Source organism: Arachis ipaensis, chromosome B5 (genome assembly GCF_059453495.1).
Source record: "Arachis ipaensis isolate K30076 ecotype BB chromosome B5, ASM5945349v1, whole genome shotgun sequence".
NCBI lineage: Eukaryota > Viridiplantae > Streptophyta > Magnoliopsida > Fabales > Fabaceae > Arachis > Arachis ipaensis.
In genome coordinates this window covers 51,074,448-51,101,173 of record NC_142440.1, presented here as the reverse complement: position 1 = coordinate 51,101,173, position 26,726 = coordinate 51,074,448, and the positions used below count along the sequence as shown (strand labels likewise).

Sequence of the window (26,726 nt, the reverse complement as noted above, 5' to 3'; positions counted from 1 at the left end):
CTTTCTTAAAATTTTTGAAGGTCCCATAACTCATTTGGCTAGAACATTAATTCGATTGGGTTAGAATCTTTTATACTCTTTTCAAAACCTTCTTTTTCAAAAATATTTTTTTTTATTTTTATTAAATCTTGTGCCAAACTTTAAGTTTGGTGTTTTCTTGTTGATTCCCCTTTGATTTTCGAAAATTTTGGTTTGGTTTTCTAAAAATTTTAAGTTTGGTGTTCTTCCTTCATGTTCTTGTGTTCTTGTGAGTCTTCAAAGTGTTCTTGAGTTTCCTTGTGTCTTGATCTTAAAATTTTTAAGTTTGGTGTTCTTTGGTGTTTTCCCTCCAAAATTTTCAAAAACAAGGAGCATTAGATCTAAAAAAATTTTAAATCTTGTACTATCTTATTGTTTTTCTCTCTCCTCACTAAATTCAAAAATATCTTTTCAAAATATCTCTTCTAACTTCCTAACTTCTTATCTTTTCAAATTTGTTTCAACTAACTAACTAACTTTTTGTTTGTTAACTGTCTCAAAACTACCTAACTAACTCTCTCTCTCTAATTTTCGAAAATATCTTCCCTCTTTTTCAAAAAATTTCATTTTTTAATTAATTATTTTTAATTTTTTTTACGAAAAAAAAATTTATTTCAAAATTCAAATTCTTTTTAGTTATTTTATTTTATTTAAGTATTTACTTCTTATAAAATAAAATAAATAAAAAGGTAAATCAGTCCAAGTTATATCCATAGATCCATCATGGACATAAGTGGAGATGGACAGTCCAGGAGGACTTTGGGGTCATATTCTAACCCCTCTACTGCTTTGTATGGGAGTAGCATATGCATACCCTCCATTGGAGTTAGTAGCTTTGAGTTGAATCCTCAGCTCATTATCATGGTGCAGCAAAGTTGCCAGTATTCCGGTCTTCCACAGAAAGAACCTACAGAGTTTCTGGCACAATTTTTACAAATTGCTGACACAGTACATGATAAGGAAATAGATCAGGATGTCTACAGACTATTACTGTTTCCATTTGCTGTAAAAGATCAAGCTAAAAGGTGGTTAAATAACCAACCTAAGGCCAGTATAAGAACATGGAAACAGCTGACAGAAAAATTCCTGAATCAATATTTCCCTCCAAAAAGGATGACACAGCTAAGGCTGGACATCCAAGGCTTTAAACAAGGAGATAATGAATCTCTTTATGATGCCTGGGAGAGATACAGAGAGATGCTACGAAAATGCCCCTCTGAAATGTTTTCAGAGTGGGTTCAGTTAGACATCTTCTACTATGGGCTTGCAGAAGGAGCTCAGATGTCTTTAGATTACTCAGCTGGTGGATCTATCCATATGAAAAAGACAATTGAAGAAGCTCAAGAGCTCATTGATACAGTTGCCAGGAATCAGCATCTGTATCTAAGCAGCAACCCTTCCATGAATGAAGAGGTTAAAACAATAACTGCTGAATTCAGTACTGTAAAACAAGCTGCTGAATTCAATCATCAATTAGATTTTCTAACAAAGCAGCTAGCTGAATTCAAAGACAGGTTACAGGAGACAAGGATAGCTAATATACATATGGAAGAACAGTTTAAGCAAACAAAGCAGCAGCTATCAAAGCAAATAGCAGAAGAATGCCAAGCAGTTCAATTAAGAAGTGGGAAAACATTAAATGCCCCACCTCAAGGCATCAAAAATTCAAGAAATGAGCAACCCACCAAATATCCCCCTGAGGATAGTAAGAGCCCAGGGAAAAATAATTCTGGCACTAAAACGCCAGAAAATGGGTGGAAGGCTGGCGCTGAACGCCCAGACCATGCCCAAAACTGGCGTTCAGCGCCAGAAACAAGGCAGGATTGGCGTTCAACGCCAGAAATGGGCAAGAATCTGGCGTTGAACGCCCAACAGGGGCACATTTCTGGCGTTCAGGCGCCAGGAACAGACAGTGAGTTGGCGTCTAACGTCACTCCAGCTTCTAACTCTGGTACGCAATTGCCAGAGAGGGATCAGACACACAAAAGTGCTGATAACAACCCCTCTAAAAAGGCTTCTTTAACCACTAAGGTTGAGGAATATAAAGCCAAGATACCTTATCCTCAAAAACTCCGGAAAGAGGAGCAGGATAAGCAATTTGCTCGCTTTGCAGATTATCTAAGGACTCTTGAAATAAAGATTCCATTTGCAGAGGCACTTGAGCAAATACCTTCTTATGCCAAGTTCATGAAAGAGATCTTGAGTCATAAAAAAGAGTGGAGAGAAACAGAAAGAGTTCTCCTCACTGAAGAATGCAGTGCAGTCATTCTGAAAAGCTTTCCTGAAAAGCTTAAAGACCCTGGGAGTTTTCTGATACCATGCATATTAGAAGGTGATTGCACCAAGACAGCTTTATGCGATCTTGGGGCAAGCATCAACCTAATACCTGCATCCACTATCAGGAAGCTTGGCTTAACTGAAGAAGTTAAACCAACCCGGATATGTCTACAACTTGCTGATGGTTCCACTAAATACCCATCAGGCGTAATTGAGGACATGATTGTCAGAGTTGGGCCATTCGCCTTTCCCACTGACTTTGTTGTGCTGGAAATGGAGGAGCACAAGAGTGCCACTCTCATTCTAGGAAGACCCTTCCTAGCAACTGGACGATCCCTCATTGACGTCCAACAAGGGGAAATAACCCTGAGAGTCAACGATGACGAGTTCAAGTTGAACGCTGTCAAAGCCATGCAGCATCCAGACACATCAACAGACTGCATGAAAGTTGACCTTATTGACTCTTTGGTAGAAGAGATCAACATGGCTGAGAGTCTCGAATCAGAGTTGGAAGACATCTTTAAAGATGTTCAGCCTGATTTGGAGGATTCAGGGGACATGAAAGAGCCTCTGAACTTTCTTCTGAAAGAGGAAAAACCTCATAAACCAGAGCTCAAGCCACTGCCACCATCCTTGAAATATGTATTTCTAGGAGAAGGTGACACTTTCCCAATGATCATAAGCTCTGCTTTAAATTCACAGGAAGAGAAAGCACTTATTCAAGTGCTAAGGACACACAAGAAAGCTCTTGGGTGGTCCATAGGTGATCTTAAGGGCATAAGCCCAGCTAGATGCATGCACAAAATCCTATTGGAGGATAATGCCAAACCAGTGGTTCAACCACAGAGGCGGCTAAATCCAGCCATGAAGGAAGTGGTGCAGAAAGAGGTCACCAAATTACTAGAGGCTGGGATTATTTATCCCATTTCTGATAGCCCCTGGGTGAGCCCTGTTCAAGTCGTCCCAAAAAAGGGAGGCATGACAGTGATTCATAATGAAAAAAATGAACTGGTTCCTACAAGAACAGTTACAGGGTGGCGCATGTGTATTGACTACAGAAGGCTCAATACAGCCACCAGAAAGGATCATTTTCCTTTACCATTCATAGACCAGATGCTAGAGAGACTAGCAGGTCATGATTATTACTGCTTTTTGGATGGCTACTCAGGCTATAACCAGATTGCAATAGATCCCCAGGATCAAGAGAAAACAGCATTCACATGTCCATCCGGAGTGTTTGCTTACAGAAGGATGCCCTTTGGGCTATGCAATGCACCTGCAACCTTCTAGAGATGCATGCTCTCTATTTTCTCTGATATGGTGGAAAAATTTCTGGAAGTCTTCATGGATGACTTCTCAGTATATGGAGACTCATTCAGCTCCTGTCTTGATCACCTGAAACTTGTTCTGAAAAGATGCCAAGAAACCAACCTAGTTTTAAACTGGGAAAAGTGTCACTTCATGGTGACTGAAGGAATTGTTCTTGGGCATAAGATCTCAAACAAGGGAATAGAGGTGGATCAAGCAAAAATAGAGGTAATTGAAAAATTACCACCACCTGCCAATGTTAAGGCAATCAGAAGCTTTCTGGGGCATGCAGGATTCTATAGGAGGTTTATAAAGGATTTTTCAAAAATCGCAAAACCTCTAAGCAATCTGCTAGCTGCTGACACGCCATTTGTGTTTGACACAGCATGCCTGCATGCGTTTGAAACGCTGAAAGCTAAGCTGGTCTCAGCACCAGTCATTTCTGCACCAGACTGGACATTGCCATTTGAGTTAATGTGTGATGCCAGTAATCATGCCATTGGTGCAGTATTGGGACAGAGGCATGACAAGCTTCTGCATGTCATTTATTATGCCAGCCGCGTTCTAAATGATGCCCAGAAAAATTACACAACCACAGAAAAAGAACTACTTGCAGTGGTTTACGCCATTGACAAGTTCAGATCATACTTAGTAGGATCAAAAGTGATTGTGTATACCGACCATGCTGCTCTTAAATATCTACTCACAAAGCAGGATTCAAAACCCAGGCTCATCAGATGGGTATTGCTTCTGCAAGAGTTTGATATAGAAATAAGAGACAGAAAAGGGACAGAGAACCAAGTAGCTGATCATCTGTCCCGGATAGAGCCAGTGGAAGGGACGTCCCTCCCCTTCCTTGAGATCTCTGAGACATTCCCTGATGAGCATCTATTTGCCATTCAGGAAGCACCATGGTTTGCCGATATTGCAAACTATAAAGCTGCAAGGTTTATACCCAAGGAGTACAATAGAATACAAAAAAAGAAACTAATTACTGATGCAAAGTACTACTTGTGGGATGAACCCTATCTCTTTAAGAGATGTGCAGACGGAATTATCCGTAGGTGTGTCCCCAGAGAGGAAGCACAGAGAATCCTATGGCATTGCCATGGATCTCAATATGGAGGCCATTTCGGAGGTGAGCGAACAGCCACCAAGGTCCTCCAATGTGGCTTCTATTGGCCCACACTCTATAAAGATTCCCGAGAATTTGTACGTAATTGTGACAGTTGCCAAAGAGCTAGTAATCTGCCTCATGGTTACGCCATGCCTCAACAAGGAATCTTGGAAATAGAGTTGTTTGATGTATGGGGAATTGACTTCATGGGACCTTTCCCACCATCATACTCAAACACTTATATTCTGGTGGCAGTTGACTATGTATCAAAATGGGTTGAGGCTATTGCCACACCCACCAATGATACTAAAACAGTGCTGAAGTTCCTCCAGAAACATATCTTTAGCAGGTTTGGTGTCCCTAGAGTGTTAATCAGTGATGGGGGCACTCACTTCTGCAATAAACAGCTTTACTCTGCCATGGTTCGGTATGGAATTCGCCACAAAGTGGCCATTCCATATAATCCACAAACCAACGGGCAAGCTGAAGTCTCTAACAGAGAATTAAAGAGAATCCTGGAACAGACAGTAAATACCCGTAGAAAGGATTGGGCAAGGAGCTTGGATGATGCTCTGTGGGCTTACAGAACAGCATTCAAGACCCCTATAGGGACCTCTCCATACCAACTTGTGTATGGTAAGGCATGTCACCTGCCCGTGGAACTGGAACATAAAGCTTATTGGGCAACCAGATTCCTAAATTTAGATGCCAAATTAGCAGGAGAAAAACGATTGCTCCAGCTAAATGAGCTAGAAGAATTCAGATTCACAGCTTTCGAAAATGCCAAACTTTATAAAGAAAAATAAAAAAAATGGCATGACAGAAAGCTGTCATCTAGAATCTTTGAACCAGGACAGAAGGTCCTGTTGTTTAACTCTAGACTCAGGCTATTCCCCGGGAAACTGAAATCCCGGTGGAGGGGACCATACGTGATTACAAGTGTGTCACCATATGGTTATGTGGAGCTTCAAGATATTGATTCTGATAAGAAGTTCATTATCAATGGACAGAGAATCAAGCATTATCTTGAAGGCAACACTGAGCAGGAATGCTCAAGGCTGCAGCTAGATTAAAAGCTCAGCAAGGTCCAGCTAAAGACAATAAAGAAGCGCTTGCTGGGAGGCAACCCAGCCATGGGGCAACAATCCTCTAAGCATTTTGCCCTATTTCTATCTTTATTTTTTATATAGAGTTCATTGACAACAAGGTAAATAATCATTTACAGAAGACCTCGGCACACAAAACAGGGTAAAAGAGCTCAATGGCAAGAAAACGCCAGTAAAGGGGCATTTTGGGCGTTCAGCGCCCAAAATGGGCATCCACTGGGTGCTGAACGCCAGTAATGGCAGCATTTGGGCGTTCAACGCCAGAAATGGCCACCCACTGGGCGTTGAACACCAGGAATGGCAGCAACTGGGCGCTGAACACCCAGGAGATCAGCATTTGGGCGCTGAACGCCCAAAACAGGCAGTGTTTGGGCGTTCAAACGCCAAGAGGACAGGAAGGAGCCAAATCCAAGCAATCCCACACGTATTTCCATTTTAATTTCAAATTTTATGCTTCAATGCATGATTTTTACATGAACATATCAAGAACCCTGATTTCTAAAAACCTTAATTTCTAAAAATCCATCTTTCCAAATTCAATCCAACTCTTTTCAAAATCTTTTCTGAAAAATCTATCTTTTTCAAAATCTATCTTTTTCACTCAAAAATCTTTTCAACTAATCCATATCTTTTTCAATATCTTTTTCATATTATCTTTTTCAAAATCCAGAATTATCTTTTTCAAAAATCTATCCTATCTTTTCAAAATTAAACTATATCTTCTATCTTATCTTTTTCAACTCAATCTTTTTATCTTATCTCCTCTAATTTTTCGAAAATCCACCCCTCCCCCCCCCCCTTTAAATTGGGTTCGGCCTCCCCCCTCCTTCATCAACAAGTGCTACTCAATCTCCTTCTATCCCTCTCCTTTCTTTTCTTTTGCTTGAGGACAAGCAAACCTCTAAGTTTGGTGTGTTTTTCCGAAATCACTAAGATCATGGCTCCCAAAGGGAAACAATACACTACTAGAGACAAGAAAGAGAGCGTTCCAAAACCACTTTGGAATCAAGGGAAGTTCTTATCTAAAGAACATTCAGACCATTATCTTAAAGTAATGGGTCTGAGATCAGTGATCCCGGAAGTTAGATTCGATCTGAAAGAAGATGAATATCCGGAGATCCAGGAGCAAATTCGAATCAGGAACTGGGAAGTCCTAGCTAATCCTGAAACGAAAGTAGGAAGGAACATGGTCCAGGAGTTCTATGCTAATATGTGGCAGACTGACAAGCAAAGACTATCTGGAACAGCCTGCTACGAATTTCGGACCATGGTCAGGGGAAAGATTGTTCATACCACCCCTGACAAGATCAGAGAGATATTAAAGCTACCTCAGCTAAAGGATGATCCAGACTCCTTCAACAGGAGGATGATGAGAGTAGACATTGGCCTGGATAAGATTCTAAAGGACATCTGTATCCCTGAAGCCAGGTGGACCACCAACACAAAGGGCGTCCCAAATCAACTCAAGAGGGAGGATCTCAAACCAGTTGCCAAAGGATGGCTGGACTTCATTGGGCGTTCTCTGTTGCCCACCAGCAACCGTTCTGAAGTCACAGTTAAAAGAGCAGTGATGATTCATCGCATCATGATGGGAAAGGAAGTGGAGGTTCATCAGCTGATTTCAACAGAGCTCTATAAGATCGCTAACAAAAATTCAAGAGAGGCCAGGTTGGCTTATCCAAGCGTGATTTCTCTGCTCTGCAAGGACGCTGGAGTCAAGATGGGAATAACTGAATATATCCTAATTGAAAAGTCAATCACCAAAGCATCAATGGAGAGACAACAAGCACAGGAGGATCCTATAAAGAAAAGAGCACAGGAATTCCTCCCAGAGATTCCTCAAACAGAATATTGGGAATATCTTGAGACGTCTGTCACCAAGATACAGGAAGCTATGGAGCAAATAATAAAACAACAGAAGGAACACAGTCAAATGCTGACCCATATGCTTAAAGAACAAGAGGAGCAGGGACGTGACTTAAGGGAACTGAAGCGCCAAAAGTCTTCTGTGATACCAAGCCTCCCAAGGATCAGAGGAACCCCCATACCCCCAGAATAAAGGTTGTTAAATTCCAATTTCTGCCTTAACTCTGTGACAGTGTCCGTATAAAAAGTACCTTAGAAGTCATATAGTAGTAATTAGTATCTATTTTGATTTTATCTCTAATTAAGCTATGGTTTATTTTTCTCATCATCATTAAACATGAATAAAGTAGTAGATCTTTTGAATAAGAAGCAATAAAATTTCGAGTTTAAATAAAACAAATTCTAATTGGTTAAATGTGGTGGCAATGCTTTTTGTCTTCTGAATGAATGTTTGAACAGTGCATATGTCTTTTGAATTTGTTGTTTAAGACTGTTAAATATGTTGGCTCTTGAAAGAACAATGAACATGAGACATGTTATTGATAATCTGAAAAATCATAAAAATGATTCTTGAAGCAAGAAAAAGCAGCAAAGAACAAAGCTTGCAAAAAAAAAAAAAAAAAAGCAAGCAGAAAAAGCCAATAACCCTTAAAACCAAAAGGCAAGGGCAATTAAAAAGGATCCCAAGGCTTTGAGCATCAGTGGATAGGAGGGCCTAAAGGACTGAAATCCTGGTCTAAGCAGCTAAACCAAGCTGTCCCTAACCATGTGCTTGTGGCGTGCAGGTGTCAAGTGAAAACTTGAGACTGAGCGGTTAAAGTCAAGGTCCAAAGCAAAAAGAAGAGTGTGCTTAAGAACTCTGGACACCTCTAATTGGGGACTTTAGCAAAGCTGAGTCACAATCTGAAAAGGTTCACCCAATTATGTGTCTGTGGCATTTATGTATCCGGTAGTAATACTGGAAAACAAAGTGCTTAGGGCCACGGCCAAGACTCATAAAGAAGCTGTGTTCAAGAATCATCACACTGAACTAAGAGAATCAATAACACTATCTGAATTCTGAGTTCCTATAGATGCCAATCACTCTGAGCTTCAATGGATAAAGTGAGATGCCAAAACTGTTCAGAAGCAAAAAGCTACTAGTCCCGCTCATCTAATTAGAATCTGAGCTTCAATCAAAAACTCTGAGATATTATTGCTTCTCAACCTATTAGTCTTCTATTTTATTTGTCTAGTTGCTTGAGGACAAGCAACTGTTTAAGTTTGGTGTTGTGATGAGCGGATATTTTATACGCTTTTTGGGGATAATTTCATATAGTTTAGAGTATGTTTTAGTTAGTTTTTAGTCTATTTCTAGTAGTTTTTAGGAAAAATTTATATTTCTGGACTTTACTATGAGTTGTGTGTTTTTCTGTAATTTCAGGTATTTTTCTGGCTGAAATTGAAGAAGCTGAGCAAAAATCTGATTCAGGCTGAAAAAGGACTGCTGATGCTGTTGGATTCTGACCTCCCTGCACTCAAAGTGGATTTTCTGGAGCTACAGAACTCGAAATGGCATGCTTCCAATTGAGTTGGAAAGTAGACATCCAGAGCTTTCCAGAAATATATAATAGTTCATACTTTGCACAAGGATAGACGACGTAAACTGGCGTTCAACGCCAGTTCTCTGCCCATTTCTGGCGTCCAGCGCCAAAAAAGGATCAAAAACTGGAGTTGAACGCCCAAACTGGCATAAAAACTGGCGTTCAACTCCACAAATGGCCTCTGCACGTGAATTGCTTAAAGTCTCAGCCCCAGCACACACCAAGTGGGCCCCAGCACACCAAGTGGGCCCCAGAAGTGGATCTCTGCATCATCCATCAAAGTCCACGCGTATTTTGTAACCCTAGGCTACTAGTTTAGTATTTAAACAACTTTTAGAAACTTATTCTGTATCTCATGACATTTCAGATCTAAACTTTGTATTCGCTGACGGCATGAGTCTCTAAACCCCATTGTTGGGGGTGAGGAGCTCTGCTGTGTCTCAATGAATTAATGCAAGTATTTTTGTTTCCCATTCAAACACGCTTGTTCCTATCTAAGATGTTCATTCGCGCTTAACTGTGATGAAGGTGATGACCCGTGACATTCATCACCTTCCTCAAACCATGAACGTGTGCCTGACAACCACCTCCGTTCTACATCCGACTGAATGAGTATCTCTTAGATTCCTTAATCAGAATCTCCGTGGTATAAGCTAGAACTGATGGCGGCATTCATGAGAATCCGGAAAGTCTAAACCTTGTCTGTGGTATTCCGAGTAGGATTCAATGATTGAATGACTGTGACGAGCTTCAAACTCCTGAAGGCTGGGCATTAGTGACAGACGCAAAAGGATAGTAAATCCTATTCCAACCGGATCGAGAACCAACCGGTGATTAGCCGTGCTGTGACAGAGCGCGTGAGCGTAGTTTTCACTGGAAGGATGGAAGGTAGCCATTGACAACGGTGATCCACCAACACACAGCTTGCCATAGGAGGACATGCGTGCGTGAATCAGAAGACAGAGGAAAGCAGAGATTTAGAGGACAAAGCATCTCCAAAACTCCAACATATTATCCATTACTGCACAACAAGTAACTTTTAATTTATGCTCTACTGGTTATTCACAATTCAACTGATAAACATAATTGACTTCCTGACTAAGATTTACAAGATAACCATAGATTGCTTCAAACCAACAATCTCCGTGGGATTCGACCCTTACTCACGTAAGGTATTACTTGGACGACCCAGTGCACTTGCTGGTTAGTTGTGCGAAGTTGTAAGAGAGTAATGTGAACATTAACATTACAATTTCGTGCATCAATTATTTAATTTCTGCCATTATAATTGTTGCTTGGAGTATCTTTGGTATTACCTATTTAATCGCACAGGTTGTGGAAAAATTATTTTTGGTACTTCCGCTATTAGACAGGTTCTTGTTTTGAACCTTTGTTGAGATTTTCCCAACAAAGTGGTATCTAGAGCTTTGGTTGGTTATCTCTGTGCTGATTAAATGGAGGAAAATATTCATGGACCGAATATGGTCAAATTGAATTCCCAAAATTATTCAATTTGGAAGACCCTCATGGAAGATATGCTATATAGCAAGGACTTGTATGATCATGTGGAAGGGGATAAATCCAAAGGTACTAAATCCGATGCTGAATGGAAGAAGCTGAATCGGAAGGCAGTTGCTTTGATTAGGCAATGGCTTGATCTTAGCGTGTATCCACATGTTGACACCAAAACAAATGCCGAGAAGATGTGGAAGAAATTGAAGGAGTTATATGAGAGAAAAAATGTGCAAAACAAAGCATTCTTGATTAGGAAGCTTGTCAATATGAGTATGTTGAAGGTAAATCAATGCCGGAGCACTTGAGCATTTTTAGGAGACAGTGAACCAACTGACAAATAATGAAATCACATTGAATGATGAGTTGCAAGCCTGTTGTTGTTGAGCTCTTTGCCTGATAGTTGGGAAGTTCTGGTTGTGACACTGACTAACTCAGCTCCAAAAGGAAAGTTGACGTTAGCAATGGTCAAAGAGAGCATGTTGAATGAAGAAGCCAGAAGAAGAGAGCGAGGTTTGACTAATACCTCCTCCCAGTCACAAGCCCTTGTTTCAGAGTCACTGGGGAGAAGTCAAAGTAGAAAACCTCACAATTCTGACAGGTCAGAGAGTCGAAGCAAGTTAAGAGGAAAGTACAAGCCAAGAAAAGAGTTTATTTGTCACCATTGTGGCAAGCCGGGGCATATCAAGAGGTATTGTAGGTTCTTGAAAAGAGAACAATCAAGGGGAAGAAACAAAGACAAAGGTAAAGATAGTGATAAAGAGACAGCTGTTATTGTTTATGAAGATGTTCTTATCACATATGATGAAAATTATGTGAATCTTGTCTGTGATGATTCTACTTGGATTATGGACTCTGGTGCCTCTTGTCATGTCACTCCGAGGCATGAATTTTTCACTTCTTATACTGCTGGAAATTTTGGCAAAATCAAATTGGGAGATAAAGGAGTGTGTGATATCATTGGTATGGATGATTTGTGGCTTGAAACCAACATGGGATGCAAGTTGCAGTTGAAAAATGTTAGACATACACCAGATATGCAGTTCAATCTCATTTCAGTGAAGGCATTGGATCAAGAGGGGTCTTGCACTTCCTTTGGTAGTGGAAAATGCAAGATTACCAAAGGAGCTCTCATTGTTGCTAAAGAAGACAATAGTCTCACTACTCTCTACCGGTTGCAAGCAAAGTTGTGCAAAGAAGATGTGAATGTCGCTGATGATTCCTCTTCTGATTTGTGGCATATACGTCTTGATCACTTGAGCGAGAAAGGACTAAGCGTCTTGGCCAAGAAGCACTCACTTCCAGTGAAAGGTACAACTTTAAATACTTGCACTCATTGTTTTGTTTGAAAGCATGCTAGAGTATCATTTCATAATTCTGGACCTCATAGGAGATCACATGTTCTAGATTTAGTTCACACTGATGTTTGCACTATGGATGCTAAGACACTAGGTGGTGCATCATATTTTGTTACTTTTATTGATGATTATTCTCGAAAAGTGTGGGCTTTTGTTTTGAAATCTAAAGACCAGGTGCTCAGAATCTTCAAACACTTTCATGCAAGTGTTGAAAGAGAAACAGGAAGGAAATTGAAATGTGTTCGAGCAGATAATGGTGGTGAATACAGGGGTCCGTTTGAGGAGTATTGTAAAGGACATGGGATCAAGCTTGAGAAGATGGTTCCTAAGACTCCTCAACATAATGGAGTTGCAGAGAGAATGAATCGCACTATGAATGATAGAGTAAGGTGTATGCTCTCTCATGCAAAGTTGCCTAAATCCTTTTGGGGTGAAGCGATAAGGACTGCAGTAGATCTTATCAACCTTTCTCCTTCAGTTCCACTTAATGGTGATGTTCCAGAGAAAGTTTGGAGAGGGAAAGATGTCTCCTATAGTCACTTGAGAGTGTTCGGCTGCAGGGCTTTTGTTCACATTCCAAGAGATGAAAGGTCTAAACTTGATGGAAAGTCAAAGCAGTGTATCTTCATGGGTTATGGTCACGAAGACTTTGGTTACAGATTATGGGATCCGGTGAGCAAGAAGATAATTAGAAGCCGATATGTGATTTTTCTTGAAGACCAAACTATTGAAGATCTTGAGAAGACAGATAAGCCAACAGTAACTGTTAGACATTCTGTTGATGATGAACCTGGTCCTTCCACTAGACCTCCTGTTGATGGAGGAGATGTGCAAGTTGATAATGATGGTGATGATTTGCATGATGAACCTACACCTCAATCTGAGGTGCCAGATGTTGAAGTTCCACCTGAACCACCAGTTGAGCCTGAATTGAGAAGATCTACTAGAGAGCGTCATCCTTCTCAGAAATACTCTCCTCATGAGTATGTGATGAACACTGAGACTGGGGAGCCAGAGAGCTACCAGGAAGCTATGTCTGATGAGCATAAAGAAGATTGGTTGAAGGCCATGCAAGAAGAAATGAAATCCTTGCATGAGAATCATACTTTTGAATTGGTGAAGTTGCCGAAGGGTAAGAGAGCATTCAAGAATAAATGGGTGTTCAAATTGAAAGCGGATGAAAATGTCTCACGGCCAAGGTACAAAGCTCGATTGGTTGTGAAAGGCTTTGAGCAAAAGAAAGGTATTGATTTTGAGGAGATTTTCTCTCCAGTTGTGAAGATGTCCTCTATTCGAGTTGTGCTTGGATTAGCGGCTAGCTTGAATTTAGAGGTTGAGCAGCTTGATGTGAAGACTACATTCCTTCACGGTGACATAGATAAAGAAATTTACATGGAGCAACCAGAGGGTTTCGAGGTTAAAGGAAAGGAGCATCTTGTATGCAAGTTGAAGAGCTTATATGGGTTGAAGCAAGCGCCAAGGCAGTGGTACACGAAGTTTGATTCCTTCATGGAAGGTCATGGGTATAGTAAGACTTCTTCTGATCATTGTGTCTATGTTAAGAAATTCTCTGATGGTGATTTTATAATTCTCTTGCTTTATGTTGATGACATGTTGATTGTTGGTCATGACACTAAGAAGATTGAAAGTCTTAAGAAAGACTTGAACAGATCCTTTGCTATGAAGGATTTGGGTCCTGCAAAGAAAATCCTTGGCATGAGTATCACTCGTCACAGGAAGAATAGAAAACTATGGTTGTCACAGCAGAAGTATATTGAGAAGGTTTTAGAGAGGTTTAGCATGAGTAATTCCAAACCTGTTAGTACTCCACTTGCTAGTCATTTCAAGCTGAGTTCGCAGCAATGTCCTACAAGTGAGAAAGAGAAAGCAGAAATGAAGAAGATTCCATATGCATCTGCAGTTGGCAATTTGATGTATGCTATGGTTTGCACCAGGCCGGATATTGCTCATGCCGTTGGAGTTGTTAGTCGGTTTTTCTCTAATCCTGGCAAGGAACACTGGCAAGCAGTGAAGTAGATTCTCAGATACCATAATGGTACTTTCAGAGTTTGTTTATGCTTTGGAAGTGGCCAACCTGGGTTGGATGATTACACAGATGCGGATATGGCTAGGGATCTTGATTCAAGAAAGTCTACTTCTGGTTATATGATGACTTTTGCAGGGGGAGCTGTGTCATGGCAATCTCGACTTTAGAAATGTGTTGCTTTGTCTACTACAGAGGCAGAATACATTGCTGTTGTTGAAGCTTCTAAGGAACTCTTGTGGATGAAGAAATTTCTACAAGAGTTAGGCATCAATCAAGAGAATTTTGTGTTGTTTTGTGACAGTCAGAGTGCTATCCATCTCAGCAAAAATCCGACGTTTCATTCCAGATCGAAGCACATAGAGGTGAGGTATCATTGGATACGTCAAGCCTTGAGATGAAGTCATATGCACTAGAGAAGATCCATACTGATGATAATGGTTCAGATATGATGACTAAGAGTTTACCTGCAGTGAAGTTTGATTCCTGCAAAGAGAAGACGGGCTTGGTGGAGCAGCCTATCCCCACTTGAGTTGGTGAGGGAGAGATTTGTTGGTGGGTCCCCAACCAAGTGGGGCCCACAAGTTTTAAAAGAAAAAAAATAAAAGAAAACAAGAAGTGGCTAAGAGCCACGGGGAGAGAAAGTGAACTTCTTTCAATTTGAAAGAAAGGAAGCGAAGCACAGTACTGCGGCGTCGAAGAGAAGAGAAAATTTGGGGGAAAAGGGCATGCCAACCTTGATCACATTGACTTGGTAAACTTGCTCCATTTCTTATGAAATTTTAGTATGTTATTCATGGTGTAGAGATGCACATTAGGATATAACTTATTTGTTGTACTGCCTTCTCTTTTGCCTTATTTGAGATACCCACTTTTGTAGAGGGTTTATGTTGATTCCACCAGTTTTGGTGATGTATTTTGTTGATTGTTGAGATGCCCTAGTGTCACTAGGAAGACTGTTTGTGTATCCATTATTCTGATAGTGGAAGATTTTACTAGACTAGGTCTCGTGGGTTTTTTGTCCCTCTTTTGGGGGTTTTTTCACGTTAAAATTATGGTGTCTGATTATTTAATTTCTGCCATTATAATTGTTGCTTGGAGTATCTTTGGTATTACCTATTTAATCGCACAGGTTGTGAGAAAATTATTTCTGGTGCTTCCGCTGTTAGACAGGTTCTTGTTTTAAACTTGTGTTGAGTTTTCCCAACACATAGCAACCACCATATTGGTATGGACCGAAGAAAATATAGGACGGGGACTCGGATATGGCATTGTAGCGTCGTTTATTGGTATTGCAATGATAGTGTTCTTTCTTGGTACATGTACCTACCGGTTTCTTAGGCCAGGCGGAAGTCCTATTACAACTTACAAGAATCTGCCAAGTGGCTGTTGCTTCTTTACATAAGACAAAATTGGAGGTACCTCAAGATACCTCTTTCCTCTATGAAACTGTGGCAGAGAATTCATCTGTTGAAGGAAGTCTTAAACTCGAGCATTATACTCATTATTTCAAGTCTCAGATTACTAGGATCCTTGTGTACTTAAGTTTATTCTATTTGGTTCAAAGGCAGTGTATGCATTGATGGCTGGGTTACAAGATTAAGTATATCGTTCTGATACTTGAACTGTGTTAAAAGGGGATTAAATAATAAAAGGCTCATCCAAACACTATTTTAAAAAATAATAATACTAAAACTAGATTTTGGCTGAATTCCACATAGGATACATCTAGTAATTTGGTGACTAACGGAAACGAGAACTTTGATCAAAATCACTTACGCCAAGCATATGATGACACTGAAAAACTTGCACAAGATTTTTTCATAACTCTTAATTTTAGTGTAATAATCAAAACATGGATCAAAATTTAAAGTATATCTTCATTACAATGGATGGGCTTTCGAAACCACATTGCCATTTTAATTGCTATGAAAGCAATTGAAGGCTAAATTCTACTATCCGCAGCCAATATAAAAAATTACTCTCATGAAGCCTATATTTTGATATTGAAATAATCCGGGTCAAAGTGATGCAACCGTACATAACCGTCTTCACCTCCACTTGAAAAACTACAAAACACACGATATATCAGATGCCCATTAAAATAAATGAAAGAAACAATTCAAAGTAATCCAGAACCATGTATCACACACTATACATGAAGGATAGCAAGTTAAAACAATTTACTAAACACTGATGAAACAAAAATATAACTACTCCCCCATTATCAAAACAAGTTACTTTGTAGGTTCATTGAAAAATTCATATATAATTGTCTAAATACGTTAATTTTTCAAAAAGATACTTATTTTGAGGGAGTAACTTGAAATATATGAATATTTTTTTAAAGAAAGAAGTACCTACATCCATTCTTACGAATCCAATGCTACATATTATATGAAATCAAGTTTAAGTTGTTCACCTGAACAATTGCTACATGCATTTGAAGGAACTTCACTTGGATAAAACGGTCATAATATCTAAGAATGTTGCACTTACAAACTAACCCATTACAATGCAATAGAGGTATATTATCCAAGCCAACAGTAAATTTTAATCTATGCTACCAAATATTGAGGCTTACATATTATATATCATTTATCAAGTCATCATATATATATATATATATATATATATATATATATATATGGCATTAGAATAAGATTAGAAATGCCAACAATATTTAAATAGCGTAATGCCAGATTTCAACACTATCACCATTATACGAATGATGATATTTTGCATATACACACTATAGAGATCTAAACCAATTCCCACGGTTGGGTACATGTATTAGGTAATCATATTACATTCTATATATCACAAATTATTTTCAACAATTAACCATTAAAATGGTAAGGGTAATATAATCATGGCCGTAGTTTTCAACATTGGAAGTGCTAACTAGCATAACTAAGTTGTGGTAAAGTTCCAATAATGAAAGAATACTAGCATTCCATGAATCCATGTTGCAACATGAAAATTTCAAACGGGAAGGGGAGGGGAAGGAAGAACAGCGGTGATACCTTTTCCCATCAGGGTTAAAGGCTAATGCATTAATTGGTCCAAAATTCCCTTTAACATCACCAATTTCTTCTTGAAGAATCTAGGTAAATAGAAAAGGAATACATCATACAAATAATAAGCAGGATAATTGGATAATCATGCAGCTCAGGTCATTATGGAACTGAAACAGACAATAAGAGAGAGAACTAAATATACCTTATCAAAGAATTTGGCTTCAAATTTCCCAGCTCTATGATCAGTAGTTGTAAGGAGGAGATATTATAAGGAGGAAATAAAAAGGAAAAGTATGTGCGCCTTAATTGAAAATTTGATACTAAAATATACTGTTAGGAAAAAGAATTTCTAAATCAAACATTGCAGTTTTATTGAGATCAAACATTGCAGTTTTATTGAGTTCAATTTTACTGTTCAATTCATGTGAAGAAAGAAACAAATGCAGAAATAATGTGAAAATAAGCTGATAAGAAAACAGAAAGTATAATTTATATTAAGCAATTAAAAATAAAAACATAAGAGAATGGTTTTAATATAACACCAATCCCAAACTATGAACAATATTGATTATTATGCAAAACTAGAATTCAAGACTAAGCTAAAAATGAAAAATTAGGACTTCAAAAATAAGAAACTCCACTCCAAAATCCTATAAAATAAAAACTAGAAGAAAATTGCTAAATCAGAAACACCATGATCTATCCTCTTGAATCCAAGAAAGGTACATCAATTTGCCGTTAGGAAGCCACTCAAGATCCACATCAGAACCATTCACTTGGAACTTCTTTGGAGGTTCACTTGAGTAAGCCGAAAATTGGCCATCACTCTTAACCTTGAGCATAGCAACACCCTCAACATATTCCACTTCTTGAATTACACCTTATTGAGCATATTTATTAGTCCTATTGGTGCAAATTTGATGCTGCTAGATAGCACTCACTCCAGATTTGTCACTACTCCCCTTCCCCTAATGAAATGCCCAAAAGAAGCTTTTGATGAGGGTAAAAAAGATGCATGTTTTGCCCTAACTAGACAGAATCAACTTGCTTTACTTGTAATCAAGCATTTCTTATAAATAGTACACAAATTCAGAATTGCAGAAGTGCACAAATTCAAAAGAAAATGAGCCAAATTGAAAACAAGGTAATTTCATGATAGCAGCAATTTCCTAATTTAAATAGTTGAATTATATAATAGTGAATAGTGAATAGTAGAATGTGAATTATATAATACTGGAATTACATGAATAGTTGTATTTCTTGATAGCAGTAATTTCCTCAGGCTTGAACTGCACTACACAAAACCAACTAAAAACAGAACAAGTAAAACTATTTCAGATCTACAAGGATCACTTGACTTGTTCTATGAACCAAACACTTGAAATCCCCAGCCACATCTTACTTGCACAAGTGATGTGAATACACAATTTCATATATAACAATAACGAGTGTATGATTGATCTTATGTTCTTACATACTAATAAAAAGGAATGTAATGCATCTCATATCAGATAATCACACAGTCCAAACTCCAAGTCATTCCTAATTACTCCCTCCAAGCCTTAATTTACAGCATAAATTGCACTTAACAAGTAAAACATTAAGAATCTGAAAAATTAATCAATTAGCTCCAGTTGATAAAACTAAATAGCTATGGTTAAAGCACGAATGTATCGAATTAACACCAAAACCATAGGATATGTCACATGCAAATCAGATCTGATAAATCGGAGGAAAATTATCGGGAAAAAAAAGAACGAGATGATTATGAAAAACAAAGCACTAAGAAAGAAGGAAATTTTGGAGAGACAAATTTAGAAGTATTAAAGATAACCTAAAGAAAATTAGAGCTGAACCCAAACACTGCCGTCTTGGCTAAATAGTGGCCAAATACTGATGATGAGAACGAGCTTCTGCACCTTAATCTCTCTCATTGGATTCGCAAGTTTCTTCTCTGAAAGCCTGTTCTCATTTTCATTCCAAATCAAACACACAAACAAGCAAATAAAAGAAAACAAGAGAAAATTTGAGCGATTACCATTTGATTTGGATTTGAACTAATATGAAGGTGGCAGAACTGAGAGTGAGAGATGGTCTTTGAGAGTGTTGATGAAGAATTTTTTTGATTTTTTTGTCAGATGCAGTTTTTTTTGTATGAACATGATCAGAAATTAGGGTTCATGAGGGAGTAATAAAGCATTAATAAGATTGAAACAATCTTTTTTATTGTTCATGAATAATGAATAACTAAATGTATTTTTGTTTTATTTGTCAAATTATTTAAAATTTAAAATTATAAGATTAAAGTTAGTTAAATTTAAATTTTTAATTAATTTAAATAGGTAATTTTTGTCCAATATAAAAAAAAATATTTAGGTCTTTTTATAAAATTAAATAAAAATATATCTTTTATTTTTACTAAATTATAAGGATATTTTAGTAAAAATATTAATATAATATATATTTTTTAAAAAAAGAAATCAACTGCTGACATATATAATATAATCCACGTGATGTTTTGTTATTTGTCCACATTTTTATCATATCAGTACGTATGAATTTATCATCGTACCGAAATAAACACACCAAAATAAAAATACAAAATCAAATCGTTATATTAATTTATAAATCAAATCTATTCTTATTTTAAATAATTGATTTCAAACACAAAAATTCATTTCTAATTTAATTTATTTAAAATAAAAGCAAAAATATTTTGTTCCAAAGATACTGTAAAACCATGCAACTGGCTTCATTCCCCTTCAAAGTGTTAGTAAGATTCACCACCATCAATATTTCAGTTACAAAGCTAAAACAAACAAGTCGTTCCAAATTGTATGATGCGGAAAACCAACAGAACTTGTTCAATCTGAATCAGAATCAGAATCATATCTTCTCCTCTCCTTGTCTTTCTTGTGTCTCTTCCTGTCATCTGATTCACGATGCTTCTCGCGCTTTTTGTGTTTCTCGTGCTTCCTATCCCCACGAGAATGATGCTTCTCAAGTTTTTCATACTTTTCTTCCTTCCTTTCCTCACGTCTTCTCTTTTTTCTACTCTCATCTGAATCCTCTTCATTCTTAGTTGCTGATTGATTTGGCAAAGGTATATTTTCCACCTTGGCTGGTGTACTGTCACTCATACCAAGCTTTGAAGAACCCAGCTCTTCCCAAGGGCAGGGTGCTCTGCAAAGAGTTGGAAATAAATAAGAAAATATTGGCAGAGACTTCCCAAAACCATAAACATGATTTTGATTACATAATAGAACAATAGGTTCATAGTAGGAAAACAAGTCAGCAAACTATTTTCAAGAAAAACAATCCAGAATTATTAATAACCACCCTGCATATAACTAAGTTGCAATTTTCAAGACTAGTTTGTTTTTGACCATGTACTTTAGAATTATAAGAAATTGAAATCACCAAAGGAAGAATAACAACTTAGTATAGCCCCTTCTTTTGTAATTATTGTATATATTTACATTTGATACACCATCTTTAGGGCTTCATTTGGATATTGTCCTTAGATATAAATACAAACATTGGAAGATGGAAATAGACATTTAAAAATTGTATCTATATCTTGTCTGCTAAAAGTAAAGATATGAAAACAGAAAAAAAATTAAAGGGTTCGGTCATTTTCTTCCCCATCTTTTTCTTACCATCCAAACCAAAACCACCATCTCTCCATCCATTGTTGTGTCCCTCATTTTGGAGTGAACAGAAAATCTGTAAATTTCTGTTTCTGGGACAATATCCTTTTTCTGTATCTGTTCCTGTCCCTCTTTCTATCTTTGTATTTCAAATTTTGTCTCCGTATTTCCGTCTTGAGACAAAAACCAAACAAAGCCTAAGAGTGGTAGACTAGCATTGACAAAGAATTGGGTTAAACAAAGTTAAGTTGATTTGAGAAAATCAATCAACCCATATGTCAAAGGAAAATAGAAAATAAGAAATCATATGATCCTTATGCCAAATACTCAGTGCTCCATTCCAGTTCTTTAAAATAGTGCTAGCACCACCACACTGGTTCTAGCACAACCTACACAACACAGTTGGTCGTGCTCTCATAAGGCCCTCTTAAGTAAGGTGAGGGATACTAGACTACCCTTTGAAAACCATATGATGCTTTGACAAACCACATCCCTAGCACGCCAAACTCAAATTGGACTCATTGTTTCATGAATACTATTTGCTTAGAAGAGATAGTTCTTTTAAAAGATTGGATAGTCAACACTAGAATATTGGTTTCCAAACTCAGTAAATAGCATGATACTTGTATGGAAAACCAAAATACTAAACACCAGAACTTGCATAATAACAGAACTTGCATAATAACGCAAGCATAACGGATTTAGTGCCAATGAGTGCCCACAAGCACACCAACTAAGAATTTCTTAATCCAATTACTTCATTAGTAAGTGGTAAAACACCAGAAACTGCAGGGAAAGATCAAAAATTAGAGAAAAGAAAAAAGGAAAGAGATCCCCTATATATCATTTAAAAAAAATTTCTTCCTAACAAATTTACCTTGCAAATCCAAGACCTTGAACCCTAGCTGCTTCAGCATGACCTTCACCAAGATCTTCTGCTGTGGACCCTCTCTTTACCAGTTCTGAAAACTCATGTTTATCAAGACGGATACCTTGAGAACGGTTAGCATGCTTAGGAGCTAAGCCAAGAGCTTCCCTCATTGCCTGCTCTTCCTCTTCTTTAATCCTTTTTATCTCTTCTTTCGCAGCCTCCATTTCTGCTTCCTGGGACTTTTTATCCCTGGTATACCAATAAAGATCTTTCCCTGTTGAATTAAAAAGAGAAGACTTTGGCAAAAGACAACAAAATATGTAAACAACAGCTATCTAACCAAAAGAACTCGAATATGTTCATCATAGAAACAGGTTTGGTCTAGTTTACAAGAGGAGAGATAAGTAGTCTACTTGCCGGTTTTAGTTGTTTTAGTTCCAAATTGCTGTTAATTGGCTATCTGTTTGTTCCCTTTGAGCTGCACTAGTAGGCATAAGGGCAATAGTCTTAGTCCTAGTTGCTGCCTATAAATACTAGTTGATTAGTTAGTTTTAGTCTTTTTGTGAAATTTCTGTTAGATCTGTTAGTATAGGAGAGGAAGAACTCCCTCCGTAGTTGGTAGTTCCAACAGCGTATTCCAATAAGGGATTGTGATTTGCAATCTCTAGTTCATCAATAAAGCCTACCGATTCTCTTACTACCTGAATCCTATCAGTTCAATCGACTAGATCCCGATATGACATGAAAATTTCTTCATTAGCATTAAAGGAAAATATATCCTTAAACTATACTGATGGAGCAGAAAGCTACAACAAAAAAAGAATAAAATCAGATGAGAGAATAATTGATGATTGGATTAGTCAGATGAGAGAATCAGGAAGGTGTAATCGTAGGAGTTGAATGCTAATTATGATAATTAAATTGAGGGAAGGCAATAAAAGGAGGAGCTGATTAGGTGAGAGGTAGGAAAAGATTTGGAAAGGCCTAGGCTAGGAGAGAAGAGGACTCTCGAAATTCCTCGGTTATCTTTTACGGTTCTATTGTATTTCTGTATTTCCATTAAAATAAATACTAGTGTAACAACTGGTATCAAAGCACCGATCTTAGGTGTTGTGTGCGTGGTTTCCACACGAGCTGCCATGGAGTCGAGGTTGGAAGTCTTGGAGAAGCAAATGGAGGAGATGAGGGAGGCCCAGAATCGTTCGCTGGAAGCTCAAAACCGATCGTTTGAACTCTTATCCACCAACCTGCTGAGACAGGTGAGGGAAATGCTTTCGCAACAACACCATGACCAGGGGCGAAATGGGGTTGAAGGGAGAAACGGGGGAGATGGAGAAGGTTCAGAAGGCAGAGGCGGCAACAATAATGAAGGTGAAACAGAACAGAGGAGATTTGAGCCTACAAGAAAGCTTGACATTCCCATCTTCTCGGGAGATGATGCAAGTGGCTGGCTGGTGAAGATGGAAAGATAGTTTCGTGTCACCCAGGTGGCTCCGGCAGAAAGGATGGACTTTGTCACTCTTGCTTTGGAGGGAGAGGCTCTCGCATGGATGGAGTAGTGGGAAGAATACACACCATTTCAGACATGGAGACTTCAAGGAGGACTTATTGAAACGTTTTCAACCTGGAGCTGCTCTCAACCCCATGGCTCCGTTACTAGAGGAGAAGAAGGTGGAGGACGTCGCTCAGTATAGGCGAGAGTTTGAGGCTGCAGCACGAACGCAGAGAAACCTGGGAACAGAGGCTCTCATGTGCATCTTTGCAAATGGACTCAAAAAAGAAATTCAGGCGGAGTTGGAGGTGGCTCAGTTCGATAATTTACCAACTTTAATGGATAGAGCCACGGCTATTGAATGGAGAAATCAAGCATGGAAGGAGACCGGGGTTGACCCTAACGGCAGGAGGGTGTAAGGGTTGCCGAAAGGGAGCGGGTCAAGCGGATCTAGTTCGGTGGGAGCTGGATTTGGATTTTTCAAAAATCCTAGTTCGGCGAAGTACAACACCCACGACGACAGAAGCGAATCAAGGGGCGAGATTGGATCCAACACAAACAGATGCACCCCTACTCCTCGTACAGGCCTTAACACCAGTTTGAACGGAGGCAGCAGCGCTTCTCATTCGCAGACGACTCGTAATAGCGGCACACGGCAGCTCTCAAACGAAGAGTGGGCAGAGAGACAGAGGAAAGAGTTGTGCTTCAGATGTGGAGAGAAGTGGGGACCTGATCATAGGTGCTCCATGAAGCACTATCAAATCATACTCCTAGGAGAAGACGCAGAAGGGGAGGCAGAAGGAGACGTAGGGATGAACCAAGAGGCCCATGAAGGGGAACCTGAACGGGAAGAGCTGCAACTGTCATCATACAGCTGCAATTCAAGAAGCCTTTCCTTCCATCCACCTTGAGGACAAAGTGATGCTTCAAGGGGAAGGTATTGTTACATACCCTGGAGAGAGAGAGAATGCTGAGTCAGCAGCAAAGGCAGCCAAAAAAGGAAAGAAAATAATCCCTTTACCTTATCATTATTCTAGAAGAAGCAATAAAGAAAAGGGAGGAATAATAGGACAGGAGAAATGTGTAATCATAAGTGACAATAATTGATGATTGGATTAGTCAGATGAGAGAATCAGGGAGGTGTAATCGTAGGAGTTGAATGCTAATTATGATAATTAAATTGAGGGAAGGCAATAAAAGGAGGAGCTGATTAGGTGAGAGGTAGGAAAAGATTTGGAAAAGCCTAGGCTAGGAGAGAAGAGGACTCTCGAAATTCCTCTGTTATCTTTTACGGTTCTATTGTATTTCTGTATTTCCATTAAAATAAATACCAGTGTAACAATAGCCCACACAGCACATACAACAGATGTATGGTTTGGTGTAAACTGAACCACATTAATCACCGTGTCTAAAGTTATAACCCCAGGTTATAAGTTATAAACTTGCTTTCTAATGAAACAGGACAAACTATTGCCATTTCATTTCTTTAGTGCTACTTCAGATACCGCTCATGTTCATTGATCATACACTCTTAACTCATTTTGATTATTCTATCAACCAACACCTCACATGATGCAGACAGAAAGAAGCAAACATGCTCTATTTCGTGGGCTCAAAATATCTTAATGTATGAAATCTATGTCCAAACTACCAAAGCTAAAGTGTGACTAAAATCTCAAAGAACTAAAGCATGAGATTTTGATTACAAACCACGAAAAGACAAAACAACATCAGCCTAATCATGCACGGCAAAACTGCATCTGATACTAACAAGTCAAAACTGCAATGTAAGTATAATTCCACCATCTGACAAGTACTATAGCAGCAGCATCCTGACAAATAATACTGCACGCACTGCTACCAGTTGCCCCAAACAGTACAAACAGAGAAGCAAACAGAAAAGGTGAATGTGCAGGAACTACGATTCAAAGAAATAAATAAAAGCACACCATTTAAATTTATGGATCTTGGACACAGGAAGCAAATAGTTAAGCTAGCTTTGATAACAACTAAAGGAAGTAAGAAGATAGCCATATCGAATCAAACACAACCACAATAATTGCAATAAGTATAACAGAATATACTGACATTTAAAGTGCACGCTTAGTTCAAGCAAAAGAACAATCTTTACCTTTCTGCCATCTTCCTACAGGGGCCTTGATACTGTGACCAAGATAGTTCTCACGATGTTTATCAGCCTTTACATCCTCCCAAGAAAATTCTGGACAAAAAACAAAAAGAAAAGACGAATGCACATAATGGCAAAAGTTCAAAGAGACACTGGTCAAAAGAAAAAAAAAACGATTAAAGTTCTATCATGCCTTATTGAATAAACACTACCAGGATAACTGATTCCATATCATACATAAATTAATCAATAAAACATACATATCAATTTAAACTTCTAAGAATAGATTCTTTAAAACATCATGATGCTATTGCTATGCTCAGATTTGAAGGATAATACTTAATAGCTTGCTTTAGGGTTTTAGACTTTTAGATTCTAGAACAACAAATAAAATTAGCACACTTCTCAAGCTAAATTCCCTTCGAAATTTTTACCAGAAATCGCGCTCCAAATGCACAGTTACAAGATTCTAAGGTATTCGTGGAATTGGCACCAAATAAATAAATAAACAAGGAGAAACTTACGATCTCGCCCGCCTCGAACACCACCTCTCGTTGGATGGTACATACTTTCAGGCTTTCAGCTTTTTCAACTTTCAACGCGGCCAAATACTGTTGTTATATTTTTGGCTGACTAAGGACAAAAAAGAAGAAAAAAAGTAAAGAAAAAAACAAAAGAAGAGGAACTCGCACGGACCTCCTCCGCTTCCTCCCTTCGCTTAATAAACAATTAAAATTGGTTCTAAAAACCGGACCGAACTGATCGGTCGAATCAGTCCAACCGGGAACTGATAATGACAACGATCCAGTCCTATGCCTAAAACCGTCAACTGAAGAATCGTCCAAAAACTGATGAACCGGCTGATTGGACTGGACTGGGAATCGGCTTTTTCTTTCTTTTAAAATACGAATTTTAACACTAATTTTAAAGAATTTAACCTAAAGTTGGGTCAATAGGCTGAACTGATTGAACCGGATCTGTTTTGGGCCTAAGACTCAACATATAAATGAACTAATGAAGCACTCAACCACTCCCCCATCCCATTCAACCGAATTCACGCTGGGAAGGAGAAGGGTGAGGAGAACCCTAACCTCCAATTCAACTCAATATTCAAATCCTTGTAACTTTCAATCCACAACTTCAATTGACGAGCCGTCTGTGGCCACGCGTTCGTCTCGGAATTCTCTTCAAATCTATTGGACAAAGTGGTAAGAAATTTTAATTCCTCACCCAGTTCTCACCCCCTTCAATTTCATGATTTTAGATATTGAATGTTGGGCAATTGGTGGTTTGTGCCCTAAACACCATCGAAAAAGGTAAGGAAACTCTTTACCTTGTGAAATTGTGATTTTGATGAACCTTAGGTATTAATTTGT

General features: G+C 38.5%; 1 protein-coding gene, 1 long non-coding RNA gene and 1 pseudogene across 2 annotated transcripts; 1 reads left to right on the top strand and 2 right to left on the bottom strand.

The window, feature by feature from the left end:
• Positions 1-15,978: 15,978 nt before the first annotated feature.
• On the bottom strand, positions 15,979-19,386 carry LOC107643692 (uncharacterized). Its single transcript, XR_002363108.2, has 5 exons — positions 19,248-19,386; positions 19,044-19,171; positions 17,412-18,177; positions 17,216-17,295; positions 15,979-16,258 (listed from the first exon to the last, which is right to left on the bottom strand). It is a non-coding gene; the product is annotated as an uncharacterized LOC107643692 (long non-coding RNA).
• Positions 19,387-19,937: 551 nt separating this feature from the next.
• Positions 19,938-26,053, bottom strand: LOC107643691 (leukocyte immunoglobulin-like receptor family A protein). The gene is made up of 4 exons (XM_016347414.3): positions 25,875-26,053; positions 25,354-25,443; positions 21,737-22,004; positions 19,938-20,392 (listed from the first exon to the last, which is right to left on the bottom strand). The coding sequence occupies exons 1-4, from the start codon at positions 25,915-25,917 to the stop codon at positions 20,074-20,076; spliced, it is 720 nt and encodes a 239-aa protein (XP_016202900.1). The 5' UTR covers positions 25,918-26,053; the 3' UTR covers positions 19,938-20,073.
• LOC148564154 (uncharacterized) lies at positions 22,472-24,133 on the top strand (annotated as a pseudogene).
• Positions 26,054-26,726: the final 673 nt, after the last annotated feature.